This window comes from Sphaeramia orbicularis, chromosome 13, assembly GCF_902148855.1.
Source record: "Sphaeramia orbicularis chromosome 13, fSphaOr1.1, whole genome shotgun sequence".
NCBI classification, from domain to species: Eukaryota; Metazoa; Chordata; class Actinopteri; order Kurtiformes; family Apogonidae; genus Sphaeramia; species Sphaeramia orbicularis.
In genome coordinates, this window is record NC_043969.1 from 9,297,474 (window position 1) to 9,316,241 (window position 18,768).

At 37.0% G+C, this 18,768-nt stretch overlaps 1 protein-coding gene across 1 annotated transcript; it reads right to left on the bottom strand.

The window, feature by feature from the left end:
- Positions 1 to 29: 29 nt before the first annotated feature.
- Positions 30 to 6,563, bottom strand: mrps22 (mitochondrial ribosomal protein S22). The gene is made up of 8 exons (XM_030152584.1): positions 6,430 to 6,563; positions 5,179 to 5,336; positions 4,923 to 5,087; positions 4,584 to 4,727; positions 2,018 to 2,101; positions 1,612 to 1,757; positions 1,072 to 1,180; positions 30 to 476 (listed from the first exon to the last, which is right to left on the bottom strand). The coding sequence occupies exons 1-8, from the start codon at positions 6,554 to 6,556 to the stop codon at positions 384 to 386; spliced, it is 1,026 nt and encodes a 341-aa protein (XP_030008444.1). The 5' UTR covers positions 6,557 to 6,563; the 3' UTR covers positions 30 to 383.
- Between the last annotated feature and the right edge of the window lie 12,205 nt (positions 6,564 to 18,768).

An 18,768-nucleotide genomic window follows, 5' to 3' on the forward strand; every position in this document is an offset into this window, starting at 1 on the left:
TCTGGATTGAAAATTGAAGCAGACAAGTATTTTTTAGTAAAGACTTTAATGTTATACATGTTTGACTAACCACATAACACAAGTAAAAAGATCTCTTATCTTGTTATGTACATCATTTAACTTGACACATTAACTTTGACTCAGTGCTCCACATGAAATGCATGTCAGTTACACTTATCAATGCAAATTCTCCAAATGGATGGCATGTGATGTGCATAGCTTCTTCCATGAAGCATATTTTACCCTTTGACCCAAATGATGAAAGAACAGAAAGCTATCACATTAATGATGAGGTAAATGTCAGTCTGCCCTCTGGGCTCCCATCCTTCACTGAGGAACCACTTATATTCTCAATTCTTATTTCTCTGTTACGTGTAGGCTCATCAGGCAGCAGAGCTCTTCTCAGCTGTCAGTTCATATGCCTGAAGGGCCAGCTCAATGTAACCTGACCTCTGGGATTCCTTCTGGGCATAGATCTGCAGGGACAGAAGTCAAAGGTTAGCAAAATGGAGAAGGAGAAAAAGATCAGCCCAGTTGTGTTAAGGAAAGGGCTGTACACAGGAGCTGTTTCAGAATGAGACTGAAAGTAAAAATCAGAGAATTGATTGTATTAGTGGAAAAGAAGAGAAACGCACCTTGGAAACTCCTTAACCGTCAACCATAACTAAACGAGAGGCCTAGTGTGACAGTGACTGTTGCAAGCAGACACACACCCATGTCTCCTGCTGCTAACCTTTCAAATTAAATGGCTGTCATTCCCAATGTCCCTCCCTTCTGCTTCAAGGCCAAGGAAATGTAAGCTCTAATAGGACCTGATGTGCCCTGGACCTGCCCCCTCAGTTCCCACACTGCAGAAAAACCCAAACCCTCACACAGGAAACCTTAGACGAGTTAGCCTTGACTTGACCTCTCGAAAGCTGCCCCGACTCCTGATTTACTCAAAATACCAAAGTGTTGTAATTGTGATGACCCTAACCATTCCAGGAACAATTGTCAGAATGTTGTAAACACATAAACTATATCGAAGGCTAAACGTGAAACCCAATTAATTTTGGCCCGAGCTGTTCTCACCTTGAGCAGGTCAGTGCCGGTGGCCTGCTGACTGGCAGCTTCCTGTGCCGACTCACTGTGAGGATGGACCATGTGGAAGAGAGATACTAAACTCACTGCATCCTGGAGCCTGAGAACAGACACCAGCGTTTTTGATCAGTTTATAATCAGGTTAACGTTACAACAGTGAAATTAAGCCAGATATTCCAGCAAAAGTCTCTGATGGTGATCCTACAGCTCTGGAAAATATTAAGCAGCCACTGGTTTTTATTTATAGGAATGTATTTTGGGAACAGCAGACTTTTTCACAAATGACTAACAAAATGTCTTCTAATTTCCAAAAAAATATACTCTTATTTAGAGCATTTACTTGCAAATAAACTTTGATAACTGATCAAAGTTATAGTACATAGTAATAGCATTTTCAGACTTAAAATAATGCCAAGAAAACAAGAGCATCTTCATCCTTCAACAACACAATAGAGTTCAGGTGCGGAAATTGCAGTTCAGAACCCTCTGTAATGCATGCATACAGAATACTGAGTGCATAATTAAACTTACAGCTCTCTCTTCAGCATGTCCACTACAAGGCCATCCACTCTTCGAGCATTCACCAGGTACCAGGCCATGCCTCCAAAGTGTCTGGTGGAGCGCAGAAGCTCATACTTGCCATGTTTGTCCAAGTCCTCGTAAGTGGCAGTATGCACCTAAACAACAGGTGCATTGAATGGAAATATGTTGTATGACCAAAATTATTATTTAATACATTTCAGTTCATAACTATCCCATAGATAGTGGCTATTTTTATATATTTTGAGCAACTTTTATATCAAATTTCCACTGCTATGTATTTGTACTAGTGAACAAATGGAATTATAGATACTACAATTTACACACAGTACTGGCTACACATTTTATTATCATTTGTCATCTGAACAAAACAACAGGAAGCGTAATTTCATCTTACTCTGGTGTATTCTGAAGAATCTGGCTCAAATTGGACCTGACACAGGTCCAACACATCCTCGTGACGGTCCTGGGAAAACACCATCTGAAACAGAGACGTATAAATGGGTTACATAAATAAATACATAAAACATATATGTACTGGGGTGGTCCAAAAAATTGTTTTCTCTTCTCTCTAGATTTGAACCTGGCATTAAGATATGACTATTGATTTAATGTTTACATAAAAATTTCAGCTAAAATCAAACAATATTTAGAGGTTGCACAAAGCATTCAAAGATCACTTGCTCTGTCATGGTGGCGTGTGCAGCAGCAGCATACAACCTGTGCTGTGCACGTTTAATGCAAAATTACAACAAAATGTAAGTTATTTATTTAAACAAAATAATTATACAAATTCAAATTGTATCTGCTAATTTAAAATTTTTGAACTTAAAATAGAATATTACGTCAGTCACCTCCACCAGGGCTGCTCTTGTCTTTCCATCCATGCTTTATCTTCACTTGTCATATATCCTTTCCGACCTTCTTTCTGACTGGATAACAACTCTGTCTTCTTTCAGTTGTGTTTGTTTTTCGGCATCTTGATGAGCTATGTCAAATATCTTAACCAGCTTTGAACTGAACTGTTCTTCATTAGATATTTGTTTCTTGGTACAGCGGTTTATGGACTTCTTCAAACACTGCCACTCTCTATGTACTTTCAGAAGCTGTGTTTCTACATCATAAGTGTGAGCAGGTGGTATTCCATCCTTCTGCCAAAAACCATGAACTTCTGCTACAGTTATATGTGCACTTTCTTTGACAGTCTTTTTGTGTTCTTTATGATTGTAGGAAAACACTGACAATGTTTCATGAAATGATGGAAGTTTGCTTTGTTGCTTTCCAATCAACCAAATTTGAGATTTTGATCTCGTCTTTGGCTTATCTGCAGTTTGAATGTGGGAGTTGCTGCTGCATGCCATGTCTGAAGTTTCCTGAAAATAAAGATATTAATATAAAAAATGCACTATCATCTGCGGCAATCTACCTCCGTGGCTCAGGAGGTAGAGCAGGTTGTCCAATAACGGAAGGGTTGGCGGTATGAATTGTATGACTGAGGGTGAATGTTCGGTGGTGGTCGGAGGGGCCGTTTGGCGTTAACTGTCCATCTCCATCAGTCTGCCCCAGGGCAGCTGTGGATACAAATGTAGTTCACCACCACCACAGTGAGAATGTGAGAGTGAATGAATAACGGATCAATAATACAAAGCTAAACATAGTAACCTATGGTGAAAGTCAAATGTATCATAACTTCAAGTATAAATAAATAAAAGTAATACAATAAACAAGTAAATAAATATGCCAAATAGATTCAACTTATAATGGTGGAACTTACCAAATTATTTGTTAGTAATTTTACCCAAATCTAACACAATATCTGTACAACACACCTGTATCTGTACCATATGGACTCAATTGCTTTATAAATAATTAACAAAAAACAACAAACCAGCTTCATAAAATACATAAAACTGTCAAAAACAATATTATTGGATGGTACTAAGTAAGTACAGAGAATTATAAATAAGTTACCAGCATAATGTGCATATAATGACAAAATGGCATGAAAGGGTGTCGACTGCAATTTCTAGAAACTTCATGCACCTTGTGCAACCTCTATATCACCTCAGAACTGGATCAAAGTTTACTCTTGTTAGGTTTTGCACAAGTGATTTCCTAATGCAGGGTTCAAATCAGTGAAAATGTAACTTATTTTTTGCATGTTCTCTTGGACCACCCTAATACTTACCCTTTTGCATAATTTGACCTACTTTTATTATCATTCCCATATAAGGAAAGAAAATTTACAGATGATTTACATCCTGTAGTGTCCTATGTATGCCTTCACTGGGTGGGAATATTATTGGTTTCATCCTGGTTTTAGTAATGTATAAACCTTTAGTCCACTTAGTCCATTTGGAAAAATCATCATCTCTAATGGAGAAAGGGGAACTGGAAAAGACTGTAAACAGCATATTCAGGTTTTGTATCCCTGTCTGATATTCCATTTATAGATGATAGAGCATCTAACATGTTTAATGTATAGAAAATGTTACAAATCTTTTCCAAGAGTAGTCACATAGGAAATTAATTATTGTTTTTAATTTGAGTGTCTCAGTAACCATGTCTGACATAAATGCAATGAGGTATTATTAATAGATTAAGATTCTTTATTTGTCAGTATATAGTTCACATATGTACATATGCACCACATACTGAAATTGACCTTCTGCATTTAACCCATCACTAGAACGTGCAGGTATTATAACAGTATTAACTAAGTAGTTTTCTTGTCATGATGTAGAAATATTTGCTGTTTGAAATTTAGTAAAAAGCTGCATGTCAATTCCACGCTTTATATTAATCCTAATTAGATATAGAAAATGTATTTACATGTCTTTATAATTTAACAATGCAAAAAGACTAGTACCTTTATAAAAAAAAAAAAACTTGATCTGAGAGTACTTCCTCTGGACTGATTTGATAATAGAAAATATATCCTGTCCGACTTTGTCATTTCCCACCTTAAGCTTCTCTTCCTTGAAGATGAGAGGAGGCGTTAGTTTGCGTCCTTCCTTAGGGAAGTAGACCTGAGTAAGCCGGTCTCTCTCATCCCACGTGGCTTTCCTAAGAATGCCGTTGGGCTCCCTTACAACAATGAACCTCTCCTGAAAGAAAACAGTATATAGCACATGTAATAAAGGGAGAGATACAAGCAATATACAAAACCATAAGGTGAATGTTACACAAAAATATGCACACACTGAAGTATTGCAGTATTGCATATCAGTCATTACCCATAAAGACTCTTCTCACATCCAGTTATATACATGCACATATAAAACTAAGTACTATGTCCCTACCCTGTGTGGAATGTTGTAAGTGATGTCTGTGAAAACATATTTGGCTGTGTCCATGCCATCCAGGATCTTGTCCTCTGACAGTACATCATCTATGGGTCTTCTCTCCGGCAGAACAGGGGGCATCTGCAGCAGCTTTTTTGCCTGTTCAGTGGCTGCCTCCAGGGCCTGTAAATGCATACAAAGGACTGCATTACAAATTGATTATTTATACAGTTTTCCCTCTGAAAATGGCAATTATAACTGATTTAAAGGGGACCTCCTTCAGTTGTCCATCAGTCATGAGTTTGTATGTGGGTGGCTTCAGCTCCTGCTTTATGGGGCGGAAAACTTTCTGCACGTCCATGCCCGTTATCCTGGTGAGGATGTCCTGCACATCTGGATCTGTGAACTGGGGCTTTGTCTTGTCTGGGAGAGCTGGAGAGAGAGATTTAACAGTTAATCATTTGTTCAATGATCACTGCTACAGTTGCATTTTATTGACACAACTATAAATATATTGTATAGATGGAATACAGGCCCTGGAAATGTACACAGTAGAAATAATATCTGACTACTTTATGGACATCTATGAGATTCATCACTGCTGACTGGTGGGCTGTAAAATCACTTGCTGCTCTGGTTACCAGCATGAGACTTTAACCAACTGTAATACATTGTGTTTTGTCCCTGTACTTTCTGCTGTGTTTCATTTTGTTTTACTTCAACATAGTGTACTGTGATGTCAAAAACACAATTGCATTGTTTGGCCACAAGAGAGCTCTACTGTTCACATCAGTTACTTCAGAGAAATTATATCTAATGGGTAGATTAAACACTGTAAAATCCACAGTTTTCAAATTAATTATTCCCTGTATACTAAATGAAGCTCACACATCCAGTAAATTAATTATAGGTGACATCTTTCTCCACAAAAGGCAGACTGTGTGAGCTTCAGCCTTAAATCAATAAATGTGTTCTTTATAACGGGGAACACATCCTGACAGCTTGTATTCAAATAGAAGGGGAAGGGGCAGAAGAAGTAATTCAATATCCAATCAGTTTTCATCTAAAATCTTTTTCATTTAATGACATACACATAATCAGTCTTATAATCTGCCAATTATTTGTTGACAACTTGTGTTACATTGGCTGCACCTTTAATTATAATACCACTCTTACTCCCTATAAAACACCTTACATAAAATAAGTACTAGTTTGGGCTGACGTCCTCTCATATTTCCTGTCAATTTTTAAGTAATATCGAGTACATTAATAAGATGTACTATAAAAAAGTTGACACTTCCTGACCGACTCCAACACCGAATTCACAAGAGGGTTTTGAAGACTTGATAACCAGTCGAAAAGGGTTTTACACAGTGAAAATCCTTACAAATAGGTGAGGTAACATTAAAACGCCGATATGTTTGATGGAGTTCAAGAAGCCGTCGCTAAAGAAACACTCTACAAGGTCAGTGTTACAACTACGACATGTATAAAGCTAAAATGGCTTCAACGGATTAATACGCACCGTCATCTTGTGTTCCACTGCAAAATGTCCTGGTACTACATCTAACCAGCATCTGTTTACTCCTTTGAACATTTTTCGCCCGAGAGTAGCTTCGTACTAAGCACCGCGCTGCACTGACCGCCGCCATGTTTGTTGTTACCTCATCAACGCGACATGACCTTTCACCTTACGATTTGCGAACAAAGTGCTGCTGGGATATGTAGTCTGTCGGCGTATTTAATCCATGCTTTAAATCGCCTCAATATGTTGTTTTGTTTGTCATTTTTTCGTGACTGCTTTTCAGCAGCAGGGTAGTTAAAACTGTAGTAGCCCAGAGGTGCAACAGCCCAAAAAATTATCCACTGTAAGAAGAAAAAAAGATTGTGATTTATTAATAAAGAAGTATCTGAAAAAATAAATGTACCCCTTCAATAAAATTACACTTGCATGAGAAAAAAAAAATCTCCTAAACTGTTTTTAAAAATATATTTTTATTTCACAAAAGAAAATCATCCAGATACAGTGCAAACTTAGTGATACTGAGTCTTATGTATGTATGGAATTCTCCTTTGTGGACTCTTCCCACTCCCACCCCTAAAGGAATAAACCAGCCAAACACACTCAAAAGTAACAGACCAAAACCATAAAAGTCTAAATATAAATTAATAATAATGACAATAAAAAAATAAAAATAATAATAATAAAAAAGTAAAAATGTAAAAAAAAAAATCAAAGTAATGCCTGGTTAAACATCTGTGAAAGAATTCATTTTCCTTTTACAAGTAATAAAATTATGGAAGCTAATTTCAAATTCATCCACAAAATCTACCTAAGTCCGATAAAAATGCATAAAATATCAAAGGATATCTCATCTTTGCAATACTTTTGCGGTATAATGCAAAATCTATTGCGTTATATCGCAATACTTTAAAATTTTACTTTTAACTTTAAAAAATTTTTTTCATGTCCCTTCCCAGGCTCCATATAGGTAAAACTCAGCTCAAAGTTTAAATACAACACTGCAAGAAAATTTAAAAACTTACCAAATTTATTTAAACTTGTTTACAACAACACGCGAGCAAGGGAATCCATAGCAGGACAAAAACAAACAAATTTTTTTAGACAAAACTTTTTTTTTTTAATTGTACTAGTACTAGTACAAACTCTCAATGAGGATAATAATACAGTAATACAAATGAACATAAATTAAAAAAAAGTACAAAAAATCATGGGGATATGTAGGGCAACAGCAAAAATGCATTCAAATACAATAAAGTGCAAATCATTAGGCATTTTAGATTAACGTATAAGAGCAGAGATACAACAGAGAAGATTCTTTAAGTTAAAATAATAAATAATGAGCAATGTTCTGGCTTATTTTCATTGTAGTTTTGTTTTTTTTCTAATTTTCTTTGGAACAAGACAGACATTTTAAATTCGTTTGTAAATCCAGAAAAGGAGGGCTTGTTATTTCCCCAGTTCGCACAATGGATATGATATTTACCCAATATTTAAAATTATATTAATGACATCTGAAACAGATGAGGCCAAATTATCCGTATAAAAAATGATATAATTCAAAACATGGAATATTAATTTTTAGAGAAATCAATTTTTTTTTTGTCTGACCAAAAAACATATATGACATAAGAAAAATAAGTGTTCTGGGGTTTCATCACTACCATTGCAGAAAGAGCATTGATCCACCTCAAACTTGAATCTTTTCTTAAGGAACTCTGCTACAGGATAAATCCTGTTTATGATTTTAAAGTGAGTTTCTTTAATCTTTGGCAAGATTGGCCATTTCATAAATTTAGAGTGTGCTTTGTTCAGTGTACAAGATGTTAGCGAGGTGGGTCTCTGCCATCTGATCTCTCTGCAATAATCATGATACAACCTTGATTTCAAAACAGTACTAATGAATCTATTGTTATATTTTCTTTCAAACAGATTACATTCACCAATCAATATTTTTGGTAATGTTGGTACAAATGTATTATAATTTAAGAAGTTTTGAATCAGATGGAGTGAAGGTAAAGGAATCACTTTACACATTTTGTTTTATTCACTCATAGAACAATCTAAATTGTATTTTTCCACAAAATCTGCATGTCTTAGAAGGTTACCATCACAATCCATTACATCTGTAACAAATATAATGTTCTTTTGGTACCAATAATTTTAAAATACTGATCTCCTATTCAATGTAATTACTCAATTATTCCATAGAGTTGAATTATGAGGAGAAAAATTGTGGGTAATTGTCATTTTCCAAAACTGCAGAGCCTGTTGATGAAAAGTAGACATCTTGATCGGGATCCTGTTCACATCAAAATCACATTTCAAAATAAAATCTAAACATTCCATTTTCTTAAACAAAGACCTTGGAACGTGGAACTACATGGAATTTGGCTGTGATAAACAGGCTTTAATCCAGTTAATTCTAAATGTGCCAACCATAGATTCAAAATCTGGGGCTTTAACACCACTTTGTCGTAGTCCTTTATGAGCTGAGATCTTTTATGTAGTGGGTTTTATTTCTCCACAGAAACTGGAAAATAATTGTGTTAGTTTTATGAATATTTTCGGAAGAGATGAATAGAGAGTGGCAAGGATAAATTAGTTTAGAAATACCTTCTGCTTTAGATAAAGGAATTCTGCCAGAGATTGAAAGGTCTCTGATTAACCAGTGACTTAATGTTTTTTTCATATCTAATATATGGTTTGAGATATTAGTGTTTTCTCTTCTAATTAAATATTTGATAATGTTATTCCTAAATATTTAACTTCAGATACCACTTTAATAAAATAAATATCGAAGTCACAGCTTGAATGAATGGGGAGTAGCTCACATTTATTAATGTTAACAGGTAATCCTGATGTGTTAGAAAAGATTGAGATAGGGTTTAAAGTTTTATCCACCATTGATTTGTCTTTTAAAAAGATACAGGTATCATCTGCAAATTGACTTATCTTAAAGTCCTTATTAAAAATAGTAATTCCTTGTATATCCTTGGCATTATCAATAAGCAGTGTTAATAACTGTGTTGCCAAAATAAAAAGTTTTTGGGAGATAGGGCACCCCTGTCTAATACCACGTAACACTTTAAATCCAGGAGTTAATCCTGGGTTCAGAGACACAGTGCTACTAATGTCGGTGTATAACATTTGAACCAATTTACAAAAATCTGCACTGAAACCCAAAAATTGTAATGTCTTTAACAGAAAGGTGTGTTCCACAGTATCAAAGGCCTTAAAAAAAAGTCTAAAAATAACACATAACTGTCTGTTTTGATATACTCCCTGTAGTCTAATAAATCAAGGATCAGCCTAGTATGGTTATATATGTTCCGACCTTTAACAAAGGCTGACTGATTTTTATTAACTACTTTTGATAGACCAAAATCCAGTCTATTTGAATAAACATGAGCTAGCAGCTTGTAGTCATTGCATTATTGGTCTCCAATTATCAAGCAACAGTTTGTCCTTTCTTGGGTTTTGGGATTAGTGTGATAATACCCCGTTTCAGGGTAGGTGACAGGTGTCCAGTTGAAAGACATTCCTGGAAGGCATGAAAAAGAAGTTCTCTAATATCATTCCAAAAGTGGATGTAAAACTCCACAGTTAGACTGTCAGGTCCTGGTGATTTTTCTTTTGACATTCGACTGATTGCAAGATCTAATTCTTCCATTCTAAGCTCATCCTCCATTTCTTGCATAAAATTTTCATCAAATTACTTTGTTATATTCACAAATTTTGTTGAAACATATTAGACATTCATCCTCTGAAAATCGGGATTTGTATAATTTGCTATAAAAGTGCTTTATTACCTCCACCAGGAGGTATTGTGATCACTTTGCTTTGTGTGTTTGCATGTTTGTTTGTTTGTTTGTTAGCGAGATAACTCAAAAAGTTATGGACAGATTTTCATGAAATTTTCAGGAAATGTTGATACTGGAACACGGAACAAATTATTAAATTTTGGTGGTGATTGGGGGGGGGGGGGCATGACACGACAGATCTGTCTTGGCGGAGGTCTGCGCTCTCCGAGTGCTTTTCTTGTTTCCTCATTGATTTCGTCTTGGTTTTCAATACTAATGCCACGTTTCCACTATGTGGTATCGGCTCGACTCGACTCAGCCTTTTTGAATTTCCATTATGAAAAAGGAACTGGAATTTGGTATCCGGTACTAGTTTTTTGGTATCACCACCACCGAGGTTCCAAGACTGGGGACCAGATACTAAAACGTGATGTGTAAACACTGCAGACCACTGATTGTTCAGAGAGTTGTCTCTGTGACCCGCCATTTTCCAAAAAACAGATGTGGAAGTTGCCTGTAAATATAGCAGTAGGTTAATCCACATGATGACAGCCCGCAAAACTACACCATGGTTAGTCAAGGAGGTTCAGACGTAAAAATTCAGCATGAGCTTGACGAGACAACAAGCAATGAGTTTATCAGCAACCCTCTGAGCAAACGACACAGAAGTAACATGTCACATCACTATGACGTCCAGGTACTGTAAAGTCGGTAGTATCCTGTAACGGAAACGGTCTCCAGGAATAGGACCTGGTACACAAGTCGAGTTGAGCCGAGCCGAGCCGAGTCGAGCGGGTTCCATGTAGTGCAAACGCGGCATAATATTGTTAACAGGCAAATTATTGATTTTCTTTTTTGTTTGTCTTTGTTTTTCCAGACTGAAGAAACAGGAGGTATTTTTTTCACATTCCTCCAACCATTGAGCTCTTGAACAAATGAATGCTCCTTTTGCTTTTTCCAGATAAAGGTTGTCTAGTTGGCTTTGCAGATAATTTAATTTGATTTGTTCTTCTAATGTTAAATTTGTCTTTTGACATAACATGTTTATACCGTTGATAATGCCTTGTTGTTTATGTTTTTTAGCTTTAGAGATGTTTTTACTTGTTCTGATGGCAATATCTCTAATTTTAAATTTGAACCACTCCCATTTACCCAAAGGAGACATTTCTAATTTATCAATTTCTTTTAGCAAATTTATGGTTTTATTACTCCTCATGGTCTAAAAGACTGCTTTAAATTTCCATAAAGGATTACAGACAGGCTGAAACCCATTTAGCTGAAAGGATATTGAGATTGCACAGTGGTCAGTCAGGGGTGATGCTGAAATTTCACAATTTACAACTTCCTGAACAAGGTTGGTAGAGATCAGCCAAAAGTCTAATCTTGAGCACTGTCCATTGTTCACAGAATTATACCAAGTAAACTGCTTAGCATTTGTGTTTCTTGATCTCCAACAGTCAATAAAGTTTCATGAGGAGATAAATTCACAAAGAATTTCCTCATGGTTGTAGCTTTGTCCTCTTGAAGGAAGGTGATCCCTCTATAAGTCAGGGACCAAATTAAAATCTCCTCCAACAGTGACTTTGTCAGTATTATGAGTCACTTTCCATTCATCCAACAGTCTGCTCAAGGAAGAATGAAAGGATTTGTTCTGTGTCCTATTACTATATCCATAAACAAATAACAGAATATAGTTGGCATCATTCAACTGTCACCATTAACCAATGTCCATTAATGTCACCAGTGTGGTTAACTACGTTCCCAGAAAACCTATTGAACAGGATCATTACTCCAGCTGAGTGAGATGTCCCATGACTGTAGAAAACATTGTACCCCCATTGTTGTTTCCAGAAGTTAACGTCAGCCTCCACTGAATGAGTCTCTTGCAAAAAAAATTAAAATTGTTCTTCTACTCCTTACAAAAAAGAAATGTTACCTTATGTTTCGTATTATTTTTTAATCCCCTTGTATTTAAAGAAAAAAAAAGATAACATTCACCATATAAGTTTAACAGGTGTGCATGAAGAAAGTGATGCACAGGAATGAGTAGCTCCTGTGTCCATAACAAAATCTGACATTAACATTTATTGCAATAACCCCCTAAAATACCTGAACACTAATAGAGGCACTGAAAATAGGTTAATCCATTTTGGAGCCAGGTGTACCTTGGGAAAAAAAAAATTGCTCACTCAGGGTCCACAGGACAGTTGTCAATCAAAGCCTATCCTTCTTTTAGGAAGGCACGTTTCCCCCTCTTCCTGGCTTCTTGTACCAGTGGCCATAACTTGGCTGTCTTCTTTTGAAAAATCCTCCTGGAATCGAATATGTTACTCTCTACACACTGGCGCATCCCCTTTTTTTGTTCCACACTTCATCCCTTACGGTTCTCATCCCAACTGAATTCTGATTGCCCTCTGCGTATTGTTTGAGGTGGCAGCGGTGTTTCTCTTACCCAGGCGGTGGACACTGTCAGCTGTGTCTCACAGCCGGTCCACAGACAGTGGCACAACTCTGGTGAGTATTCCAATGATGATTTCCCTTGTGTTTTCCTCATCCTTCTCTGGAAGACCAGTCAGTCTCAGATTCCATCTTCTCCTGTACCAGGCCTGTTCATCCGCTGCATTTTAAGCTTGCCATTTTCTTTGTGGAGCTCGTCAATTTTTGTTTTCAACTGAGCTATTTCTTCTTTATTTTCTTCAGTGGCCATTGTATTAGCTTTGATGCGTTTATCTCGGTTCTTTAGCATTTCCGTCTGCTTATCCACTTTTTCAGTTAGAGCCTGAACTGCCTGCAGTAGTGTACTGCCGAATTCTGCTCCCTGCTGAAAACTGCTCCCCCTTCCTAAGTCAGTCATGAAGAGGACAATGTGCACGGAATTCATCCTGTCACAACTTTTTCTCCTTTCTGACTGTAGGGTATGAAATTAACTGTGAATTATTCACCCTCTTAACACCATCATACCTGTGTAGCAATTAAGTAATTAATAGTATTGTAAGATATTGCAGTTATGTTTTTTATCTGTTTTATATTAAAGAATGTGCAAATTGTAAGGTATATAAAACTTTCTAAAGTTAAATCTTAGACACACAAAATATATAACAATATAAACACATACTGCCGAAAACTACATCACCCGCGGCTGGGGATGCAGTTTTCGCATCCCTCCTTTCGCAACTGCATCCCTCATCAACATTAGCTTATGAAGCTAAAGGAGTGAAATTACTTTAGCAGCTAACATTTGGAGTTATTCTGGTGTGACAGGGTGAATTTGGGGCACTTTGTTCTCTTTATGGCTGACTTAGGAAGGGGGAGCTGTTTTCGGCAGCTGCTGCGTGATGCCGTTTTCGGCAGGGAGTAGAATTCAGCACAACACACTGTACTCCTGGTCGGACATGCTAGCTTTCATGCTTTTTCTTGTTAAAAGTATCAAAAAGCCTTTTAAAAAATGTAGAGGTTTTAAAAATGTATTATATAGAGCTATACTCAGATTAAGGTGTTAGTTCTTGCAAAAGAGTTCACGAATCAAGGACTAAACAGTAGTTTTTCTGCAGTACCTGCTATATTGCTGCTTGTCACTCTGCCATCTTGGATCCTTTCTCTGTCCAGGAGAGACTCACCTGTTCACGGTCAACACTGGCTTCATCCTGGATGAGTCAAACTGTCAGACTGAGCAGAGCTGCTCACTGAGGCATATCTGCTCTCTGGTATCCTTCAATGAAGCTTTAAAGAATGAAACGTGTTTACGGAGAGAAATTAGACTTATTTTATAAGTTTTGGGCCCCAACGTTTATCCACAGAACCACAACTAACCATAAAATGTGGAGTTAAGGTAATATTTTAATCGGAAATGGTTAACAATGATGTTATCTGGTAATTATGGACACAAAAGGTGGAAAGTGGTGGAAATTTAACTGCGAAAAATGGCGAAAACCAATTTTTTAACGTTAGTAATGTCGTAACTGTCGCAGTGAGTCATGGTAAAGTGTCATGTATGTTCTCTGTTCACATGTTTATCAGATATATATGCTTAATATCTTAGGTATATTGCACATAAGAACTAGCAAAGGCGAGCCATTTTGTACATCATTTTGTGCATCCTGAAAATGCACCAATTAATTCCACTAACTAGTGGTCCTGTGTAGTGTCCTGTGAGTTGGGTGTCATGTTGAATTTCATGCCATGTTGTACGTCATATTGTGGTGTGTCATGTTGTATGTTGTGTTTCATGCTGTGTCATGTGTTATGTTGTAGGTTGTGTTGTATATCATGTTGTTGTGTGTCGTACTACATGTCATGTTATGCTGTATGTTGTGTTTCATGTTGTGTATCATGCTTTGTTGTCTCATTTGTATGTTGTGTTTCGTGTTGTGTGTCGTATTAACTTCTTGTCATTATTAGGTAACACCTCTGCTGCTTCACTGAAGCCAACGCATGCTGGACATTGATGCAGAGGCAGACATCAAGAAAGAGGAAGATGAACGCCCCGGGGCAGAGCTCTGAGGTGACCCCCCAGTGGTCCAGCACCGTCACCTGACTGAGTGACCAGAGTGCGCACCAGGACATCCAGCAGCTCCAAGAGGACCTGGAATCTACTTACTTCGCTCAGTTAAGTCATGGATTTTACTTTTACTGTGCTACATACATTTCTTTCTTTCTTTCTTTCTTTCTTTCTTTCTTTCTTTCTTAAGGATGCAAGGAAGGTAGAAAGATGCTTTCCTTCCTTCTTCCCTCTGCTCTTGCCTTCTTCCCATCCTTCCTTTCATCTTTCTTTCTTTCTTCGTTAGGATGGAAGGAAGGTTGAAATATGCTTTCTAATCCTCCTTCCTTCTTCCCTCCCTTTCCTCCTTCCTTCCATCCTTCCTTTCATCTTTCTTTCTTCAAGCTTAAGGATGGATAGAAGGAAGGATGGATGAAAGATGCCTTCCTTATCTCCTTCCTTCTTCCCACCCTTCCCACATACCTTTCTTCCTGCCTTCCTTCCTTCCATCCTTCTTTTCATCTTTCTTTCTTCCTTCTTTAGGATGGAAGGAAGGATGAAAGATGCCTTCCTTCTATCCTTTCTTCTTCTCTCCTTTCTTGCGTTCTTTTCATCTTTCCTCTCATCTTTTTTCCATCTTAAGGATGGAAGGAAGGATGAAAGATGCCATCCTTCCTCCCTCCCCTTCTTCCTTCCTTCCTTCCTTCCTTCCTTCCTTCCTTCCTTCCTTCCTCCCTTTCTACCTTCCTTCTGTCCTTCCTTTCATCTTTCTTTTTTCCAGTTCACGGATGGAAAGAAGAAAAGATGAAAGATGCCTTCCTTTTCTTCTTCCCACTCTTCCCACCTTCTTTCCTCCCCCCTTTCCTTCCTTCCTTCCTTCCTCCCTTTCTACCTTCCTTCTGTCCTTCCTTTCATCTTTCTTTTTTCCGTCTTAAGGATGGAAGGAAGGACGGATGAAAGATGCCTTCCTTCCGTCTTTCCTCCATTCCTGCCTTTCTTCCGTCCTTTTTTTTATCTTTCTTTTTTCTGTCACAAGGATGGAAGGAAGGATGAAAGATTCCTTCTTTCTTTCCTCCCTTCCTTCCTTCCTTCCTTCCTTCCTTCCTCTCTCCATCCCTGCCTTCATGCCTTTCATCTTTCTTTCTTCCTTCTTAAAGATGAAAGGAAGGACGAGGCGGCCAGCTGATAAATGACATGTCTGCAGCACATGGTGGATGCCTTTGAGGAAGACTGAAGTCACAGTGGAAACTGCCAAGCAGGTAACATCTAAAAACTATACCTTGTCTGAACAAAAGAAAAAAGATAAGTATGATTTTTAAATTAATAGTACGATGATTTTACATTTAATACATGGTTAGAATGTATAAATAACTAGAAAAGTGCAGACCTCCACCAAGGCAGAACCCCCCTCCCCCAATCACCACCAAAATTTAATCATTTGTTCCTTGTGCCAGTGTCAACATTTCCTGAAAATGTCATCAAAATCCGTCCATAAATTTTTGAGTTATCTTGCTAACAGACAAACAAACAAACAAACAAACAGACAAACCCTGATGAAAACACAACCTCCTTGGCAGAGGTAAATATTCTGCTAGATACATTTGTGATATTACTGTGTTATATTATTTACCTATGCTGTATCATATCATGATTTGATAAACTATATTTTCATCACCAGGTGGCACTGTGATACCAGATATCCATAAAACCTACATCGCTGCAAAATGAGGTTAAGTCCATTACCCTTTCTCCTTGACACTGAGGCAAATTTTCCAGTTCTACATATTCTGTGTAAATGAAACACACATACAGTTTTTTTTCTTTTTTGTCTAACTTTGATAAACTCACCCTTTGTAGCCAACACACATTCCAAACTTGTCATTACACAGTGTTCTTGAGGAGGTTGATAACTCTAAAATGTGTCTGGAAGATAAGAGGTGTGTGAAGGAGTTACAGTAATATCACACACACACAGCATTAGCGATAGTTCTTTAAGTCTTACAAAGTTTTAAAACTTTCCCAAAGATTAATCTCTAAATTCTGTCATAAATCAATTTCACAATACTGAATGTGTTTTTTAAGAAAAAAAAATATTGTGCATTATTGTTTTACATTTCTGTCCATTTCATAATTACAAGACAGTTAAGGTGCTTGTGTGTTTTCTTTTGTTTTTCAATGTATTTTTTTCAGTTTTCTATATATGGATACATTTGGGGAGTTTACTCTGCCCTCTTGCTATTAAGTGCATATTTGGATTATTTTTTTTTTCTTCTTTTCTTTTTAGTTTACAAATGAGAATGCAAATATACTCAAAGATGCAAACACGTAAATATGTACAATTTCTTTTAGATTAGCACATTCATTCTCAATATGGACATGTGCATAGTGTTGTATAATGTCCAGCTAATAAACAAAAGTCATACGTCCTTTCCAGTGTTTATACAATGCAATTTAAAAAGGAAAAATCCCTTCCCAGCAGAGATATGGACAGTATAAACCAGGGTGTAGGGTCATGTACGCACTAAAAGCTTATATCTGACGTTAGGCCTTGATGAATAATGGATTATTGCGTTCACGGATTATTTTCATTCATGTAACAGAAACCAAGTAACTTGACAAAAGCCGATGAGGAAAAAAATGAAGATAATGTTGATAATCTCTGCAAGGAATAGCTGCAGATATTACTGTAGGGGTTTTTGGGTTTGACTTTTAGAATAAAAACATGAACACTTTGAATGAAATGTCCACATGTATAATATGATTTACTGTATGTGATAAAAAAAAAAAAAAAATCAAGCTGACCTGAAAATAAATAACATTTTGACGTTAAAATTAATCTTGTTTACCTTTGTTAGTACTAGCAATAAGTAGAGGTACTTAGAAAACTATGTTTACACAGTATTGGAGTAGAAAGAGTGAATTCTTCAGCTATATTAAGAACAATTTTATTATGCTGATTAAAAAAATCAGTTCTAATGTACACTATTGGTCATAAAGTTGGAATAATTTTGTTTTCAGGCTCATTCCTCTTTTTTTTTTCTATTTATGCACATATTAATCACCTTTGACCAGGTTCAATGATTACATACTGAGTCCCAGTTACACTTTATCTATCATGAGTAAACCACATTGACACAATCATTTCATGAGAAGAGGTAGAAATATTTTATTACAACTTTATAAGCAACAGTGTATATAACTATAAATAAATACATACATACATACATACATACATACATACATACTTTTCCAGAAACCTCTGTACAGTAAAGCAGGAAAGGCCAGGACATCACTCTGTCCTTGAAACCTGTATGAATCCAACTAAACCTACACTGGGGTGAAAATCATTTTTAAGATTTTAAAAGTAAGAAGAACAAAAATGTCAGTACGTAGCAAAGAGTTGACTTCTTAAGATTAATGATTATAAAAAAGTAGTTCCTCACTGACTGGAGGAAAACCAGGCACTTTTTTCACATTTTAGACCACAGTAGAACGATCATGTGACCTTGCCATGTCTCTGTGTCTTCCAAAGTAATTGCCACTAATTCCCAATGAGCTTCCACTTCCAACCCAAAAAGCCGCCACTGTCCCTTCCACCCCATAACCCTACAGATCGTTAATAAACCCTGATGTGCCATGCAAGCCCTTCCTCCAGGATCTTGTTTCCCCCCTCAGTTACATCCCCCCACTGTCCACCCCTGCTCCACTACTAATCTGCAGTGGGATTTAGATATTAAGCGGACAGATGGAGGTGTGGCTCGGTTGGTAATGAGGTGAGCAGTGGCAGCAAGTCCGGAGGCCCAGACACCGGTGAAACGACGTGTGGATTGAGCTGTAAGAGGCCCCTACACAACCAGATGTACACAGCTGTCACACTGCTGACAGAAAGTAATCCTGCATCCGAAACCCACTGCCAGACAGAGAGGGATCAGTGATAGTGTCTGTCCTGTGGAGGAATAAAGGACTGCAAGTATCTATCTATCTATCTATCTATCTATCTATCTATCTATCTATCTATCTATCTATCTATCTATCTATCTATCTATCTATCTATCTATCTAT